General features: G+C 39.1%; 2 protein-coding genes across 2 annotated transcripts; both read right to left on the bottom strand.

The window, feature by feature from the left end:
- Positions 1 to 1053: 1053 nt before the first annotated feature.
- LOC146884644 (uncharacterized) lies at positions 1054 to 2178 on the bottom strand. The gene is made up of 2 exons (XM_085675956.1): positions 1407 to 2178; positions 1054 to 1184 (listed from the first exon to the last, which is right to left on the bottom strand). The coding sequence occupies exons 1-2, from the start codon at positions 2176 to 2178 to the stop codon at positions 1054 to 1056; spliced, it is 903 nt and encodes a 300-aa protein (XP_085532082.1).
- Positions 2179 to 3976: 1798 nt separating this feature from the next.
- LOC114192480 (putative indole-3-pyruvate monooxygenase YUCCA8) lies at positions 3977 to 5877 on the bottom strand. Its single transcript, XM_028082215.2, has 3 exons — positions 5085 to 5877; positions 4590 to 4961; positions 3977 to 4492 (listed from the first exon to the last, which is right to left on the bottom strand). The coding sequence occupies exons 1-3, from the start codon at positions 5754 to 5756 to the stop codon at positions 4265 to 4267; spliced, it is 1272 nt and encodes a 423-aa protein (XP_027938016.2). The 5' UTR covers positions 5757 to 5877; the 3' UTR covers positions 3977 to 4264.
- Between the last annotated feature and the right edge of the window lie 338 nt (positions 5878 to 6215).

Raw genomic sequence — 6215 nt, forward strand, 5'->3', positions numbered from 1 at the left:
GTTGAACAACCTATACGCCTTGGTTTTTTCATCGTACCCAATAAACATGTACTTCTTGCTCCGATCTTCTAGTTTGTTCTTTTGTTGAGCTGGAACATGACCATAAGCAATGCTACCAAACACTTTGAGGTGAGACACACTCAACTTTCTTCCACTCCAGACTTCTTGCGGTGTTTTCTCGTTCAGCTTAGCATATGGACATCTATTTTTCACATAGATGGCACATTGCACTACTTTCGCCCAGAACTCCTTAGGCACGTTATTGCTTTTCAACATTGTACGAACCAAGTCAAGTATGGTTCGATTTTTCCTCTCAGCTACTCCATTCTGTTGGGTGAGTATGGTGCTGTCAGAAATCTCCTTGTTCCTTTTCACAATACTTCATGAGCTCGGATGAGATGAACTCGCCTCCTCGGTCAGACCTAACAGATTTGATAGGCATGCCGATCTCCTTTTCAACCATTGCTTTGAACCTTTTAAACACTTGGAACACCTCGTATTTCTCCTTCAAAAATACACCCATGTTTTTTTTGAAAAATCATCTATGAAAGAAATGAAATACCTTTTCCCACTGAAAGATTCAGGGGTAATTGGTCCGCAAATGTCTGTGTGAATTAATATGAGTTGTTCCTTTGCCCGGTACTAGGCAGTCCTCGGAAATGAGGTCCTTGGATGCTTCCCGAGCACACACTCTTCACAAAATTTCTTTTCAAACTTCATAGTCGGGAGTCCTCGCACCATCTCCTTTTTCACCAACTCGGCTAACCCACCAAAATGCAAGTGGCCAAACCGGAAATGCCACATCATAGCCTCATCCTTCACGTCAAGTTTCAAGCACCTTTCTTGGACTATTTTTAGGTTCAGCTTGTACATCTTGTTCTTCTTCATCTCTACTCGAGTAATCAATCAATCTGACTTATCTTTCAAGTATAGTACTCGGTCTTTCATCATAACCGAGTAGTCTTTCTCCAACAGCTGGCCCATGCTCAATATGTTGCTCTTGAGATCGGGTACATAGTACACATCTCTGATTTCTCCAACTCGGTTGTTCTTCTACAAGTACCAGATTGTACCCCGGCCTTTTATTGCCACCTTTGATGCATCTCCAAATGATACGTGTCCAGCGTCAACTTTGGTGAGCTCCTTAAAAAGATTCTCGTCCCCGCACATGTGGTTGCTTGCTCCTGTATCAAGGTACTAAACTGAGTTGTCAGAACAACTCAGACTTAGCTCGACATGTGATCTCCTAGACATCATCAATATTCCTTCTTCCTCAGCATCCTAAAAAAGGAAGTTCGTTTCCTTCTTGCTTTCAGATCGACAATCCTTCGCGAAATGTCCAACCTTCCCACAATTGTATCATTTGACTCCTGAGTAGCAGTCTTTAGCAAAATGATCGTACTTACCACATTTGAAGAACTCAACTCCTGAGTTGTTCGACTGACCTCCTCGACCTCTATCACCACGACCTCCACCTTGTCCTCGGCCACGCCAGTTTTGTTGGCTGACCTGTTCTTGACTTCTTCCATATCCTCCTCTGCCTCTACCACCTCGACCCTGAGTGTTTTGAGTATAAGGAACATTTTTCTCCCAAATGGTTGCCTTTGCTTGGAGTGTTTGATCAAGGGGCTCCTCCTCCTTCTTCCTTCTCCGCTGCTCATGCGCTTCAAGCGAACCAGCAAGCTCTTCCGCCGAGAACTCTGTTAAGTCCTTTGATTCCTCTATTGCGCAAACTATATTCTCGAAGTCGTCGGTTAACGACCTCAAGATTTTCTCCACCACTCGGCAAGTGGGCAACGTCTCTCCATTTCTATCGAGCTGATTCGCTATGGTCTCAACTCGGGAGACGTACTCGGCAACCCCTTCATCTTCCTTCATCCTTATCCTTTCAAGCTCGCTTCTGAGAGTTTGAAGTCGAACTTGCTTCACACGGTTATCCCCTTTGTATGCCTTCTCCAGAATATTCCACGCTTCTTTTGAAGACATAGCATTTGCTATCTTCTCAAAGTCGGACTCATCAACAGCTCGGTACAGCACGTACAAAGCCGTTTTGTCCTTTGCTCGTGTTGCTTTTAACGTAGCAATCTGGGCTATTGTCATTTCTCCAACATCCTCTGGTTCTTGGTGCCCATTTTCGACCACCTCCCATACTTCTTGGGAACCAATGAGAGCCTTCATTTACAGACTCCAGTTATCATAGCTGACGCCTTTTGATAACTTCGGCAGAGGCATGCTGTTAGCTAAGCTGGCCATCTCGATCAAACTCTCTAACTCACTCAAACACTCAGGCTCTCAAGTTCTGATGCTAATTTGTTGACAAACAAGTCTCTCTGGATAAACACTCTTTGTATTCAGATTTGTTGTGTTTGAAATGAAGCACTACATGGTCCTTTTATAGGCCTTTGGACATGACCCTTCAACTACATTCATTAAATATAACTATTACCTAACTCACTATTAATGAACTCTATTGCATGCTTAATCATAACTAGACCCACTATAAACCTTTTACAATTTCCTAGACAATTAATATAGAAACTTTCAACTACCCACATTTAAGTTTACCTAACACTCTCTTCCAGAGTCAATCTTTTATTGTTTATCAATTTGGGTGCTTGTTTTTATTTATTTCTAAATATAAATTGCTTTATGAATTAAAGAAGTATTAATTATTACTTCCTTTTTAATTGGGAAAATTTTGGTAAGAAAAAACTTTATCATAACAATTTATGTATTTAATAATTATGTCAGAAGCTGACCTTTAAAAGTTGATACTATAAGATGAAAAGAGTAGCTTTCTGCCCGAATAATCATTAATATGACCACCATTAACCTTATAACAAAACTGTGTACTTGCCCCTCAGAAATATTAATTATTCGTCTGAAACTTTTTCTGGTCTTTGATAGAAACACATTTTATGTAGAGCTGGTTAAATGCAGTTGTTAGGAGTGTTGAAACCATGTTAAAATTATATCAGAAAATAAAAGGAATAAAATGGATAAAAACTATTTTTTTATTAAAAAGAACAATTAGAGAAAAATCAAAAGATGTTTTTTTAATATTTCTTTCGATTAAAATAATAAAAGAGAAGAAAAAGAAATTTCGATATGTCTTCATAAGAAAATAATGTCCTTTTATAGCATAAAAAGTAATACGAAACTTCTTTCTCACATGTTATACATCAAGTATTTGATTTTCTGATTTAAGCATGTGAAGTGGTACAATTGTTTGAATGATAGTTAAGTTCTATATGTGTGTCAAACTGAAGATAACAATGTAATGTATAGTTTTATTATAACTGGAATATTGTTATGTAACCTCTTGGATTTGGCTTTGATTCTTAAGGCATAGGAGAGAGATGTGATGGGGGAATGGAGTTCAACCCTACCAGTTGTCACATAAATGGAAACTAAGGGCCACTAATTATAGGATATGACCTTTTTACTATTCACACAAAAGGACAAAGTAAGTTAGAACATCTTATTCTCAAAGTGTTAATATCATCATAATAATGAACCTTACATCACATGGACATCCCTCGTAACATACTCCATTTGTGAAGAGCAAAATTGCTTCAAATTTGTTGCCTAGCTGCTTTAAATCTATACCAAAAAGTTGAGAAAGTCTATCATGAAAATTCTTCACTTAGATTAGCCCTAGTCTCAATCTTATCAAACAAAGTCTAATCGATGCAAGTAGAGAGGAAAGGACTCAAAAATCTAAGATGAAGCCTAAAATGGAAACATTTTAGTGACCTTTTTCTCCTTTCTTTTCATCAAGCTTTTGGGATTTTTATGTTTGACCGATAACTGTTGGATGCAACCAACCCTTGTATTTGTCCTTCTTTACGAAGCTTGTGATTGAGAGAAAAAGAAAGCAATCACTTCTAATCACGAGCACAATCTTCTTTAGGTAAAAGAAAGGGAGAAACAGATATGAAAATAAAAAGAATAGAGACAAGGATGAGATTGCAGATGAAGTTGAAATTGTATCGTTAGACTTAATGAATGAGATATGGTACACGTATAAGCCGTATGAATATAAGAGAAGAAATTGTAAAAACCAGAAAGCCTCATCATCCTTGGTTTCCTAAAGAAAATCCCAAAAGACGGTTGAAAACTTGGGCCATGGGAGAGGGCTAAGAACCTAAATATTCTACCATGTTCTTACAGAAGATATTGTTAATTTGTTTATACAACAACAAATTCCTAACTAAAAGAAACAACACTGCTTGCACGCTTGTATGTGACTTGAGAGTTTATTTCAGAACTGAGAAATGCAACGTCTATGACAAGCAGTGGTACGATGTTTCTTTGGCTTAGTCTCTTGTTTCCAAAGATGGGCAATGTCTTGAGCGATTTTGACAGCATCGAAGGAGGCACCAGAGAGCCCTCTCCTTGTAAACCCAACAGCATATAGTCCAACATTTCCTTTCCAACCATTTGGGAATGGACACTTTGGGAAACCATTTTCCGAGAAAAATTCACCTTCCTGCAACAACAACAACAACATTAACAAAATCACATCATTTTCCATTCCCACAACACTCAACAAACATTTCACACTTAGTGGAAACAAATTCTCACACCTGAAGCCAAGAAGGGACGTTGCTACGGTACCCTGTCGCAAGCACCACTGCATCAACATCTTGCTTTTCACCATTAACAAGCTCCACGCAGCCATTGCCGAACCTCTTTATCGCAGGAACAACTTTTATCTCACCGGATCTAATTTTCTCCAACGTTCCAATGTCCAAAACAGGAGTCTTTCCCTTTGTGTTCTTCCACGATAAAGGTCCCTCCGAAGGCCTTTTCAGCCCAAACTTCTCCACGTTCCCCAACACCAACCATGCCAGCACCAATAGAATTTTGTCCACTACCCAAAGTGGCAACCATTGCAGCATCAAAGTCGCCAATTCAAACGTCGACTTCCCAAACACCTCTCTAGGCAACACATGAACCTGCCATACCAAAATCAAAGCAACGTCCAAATTATTCAAAGAACAACTTGTAAAAATAAGCAATTTGAGTGGGTGATATTTTATACGTAGTTGATATCATAAGTTTATGAGAGAAGGACTAACCGGACTACGAACAACGATGGAAGGAGAAGCAGTGTGGTTAAACAAGTCAAGTGAGAGTTCCATGCCAGAGTTGCCACAACCAACAACAAGAACTTTCTTCCCCTTGAATCTTTCCCCACATTTATACTGGCATGCATGAATAACATCTCCTTTGAATTCCCTCAACCCTTGAATCTCAGGCATGACGCACTCCGCATTCTCTCCGGTGGCCACCACCAGCCACCTGCAAATGTACTCAAACTCATTCTTCACAGAGCCACAGGTGGCAACGGTTTTCAGCCTCCACAGGCCGGTGGTTTCATCGTATCTGGCGGACTGGACACACTGGTTGAATCGTGGGTTTATGTCGAAGTGTCGTGCGTAGGATTCGAGGTAGTCAATGAATTGATTCTTGGAGGGATATTTGGGGAAGTGTTGTGGGAATGGGAGGTTGGGAAGCTGACAGAACTGTTTGGGGAGATGGAGTTTTAATCTGTCGTAAGTGCGTTTTTGCCACAGTGAGGCTATGCATTCGGCTCGTTCTAGAAGCATGAAGGGTACCCCTTCTTGTTTCAGACACGCTGCTGTGGCCAGTCCTGAAGGACCTGCACCTACGATCACAGGACCGTTCACCCAAATGCAACGTTTTGATAACGTCTCCTCGTAATCAACTAGGCGAAACAAGTTTTCCATTTTCACACACTATATATATAGATAGTTCTTTTAGTTTTGGGCTCTTGGGTGTGTGATAGAAAAGAAGCAGTTTTGGAAGTTGGGAGAGAGAGAAAGAGGTGAAATTTTTGTAAGGTTTGAAAATGTGAATTTGGGTTGAGGGAAGAGAGGGGTTGGAGGGGCTTAAATAGGGATTTGAATCTGTGATGAAAGTGGATAGTTAAAACACATTTTTCACTTTCTTTTTATCGTAACTTTAGATTGTCTTGAGAATTTATTTATAATGATCCGAGTTTTAATGATTTATTTTTGAGATTTTAGTTTTTATTTAATATTATTTCTAAAGTTTAAGACACTACACTTATTTTTTTAAAGTTTATATTTCTATTTTAGAATTGAAAATTTTGTTAATATTTATTTAACACTTAAGAGAGGAAATAATTTTCAAAGTAGAAATATATTAGAAAAAAGTATTTCTTC

The sequence above is a fragment of the Vigna unguiculata genome, chromosome 7, assembly GCF_037176805.1.
Source record: "Vigna unguiculata cultivar grain cowpea cultivar isolate G323 ecotype 2 chromosome 7, ASM3717680v1, whole genome shotgun sequence".
Classification (NCBI taxonomy): Eukaryota; Viridiplantae; Streptophyta; class Magnoliopsida; order Fabales; family Fabaceae; genus Vigna; species Vigna unguiculata.

Coding starts and splice junctions, on each gene's coding strand:
- LOC114192480 (XM_028082215.2), bottom strand. CDS start 5,756: ATGGAAAACTTGTTTCGCCTAGTTGATTACGAGGAGACGTTATCAAAA. Junction 4,962..5,084: donor CCATCGTTGTTCGTAGTCCG/GTTAGTCCTTCT, acceptor TTGGTATGGCAG/GTTCATGTGTTGCCTAGAGA. Junction 4,493..4,589: donor ACGTCCCTTCTTGGCTTCAG/GTGTGAGAATTT, acceptor TTGTTGTTGCAG/GAAGGTGAATTTTTCTCGGA.
- LOC146884644 (XM_085675956.1), bottom strand. CDS start 2,178: ATGAAGGCTCTCATTGGTTCCCAAGAAGTATGGGAGGTGGTCGAAAAT. Junction 1,185..1,406: donor AGTTGAGTTCTTCAAATGTG/GTAAGTACGATC, acceptor ACCTTGATACAG/GAGCAAGCAACCACATGTGC.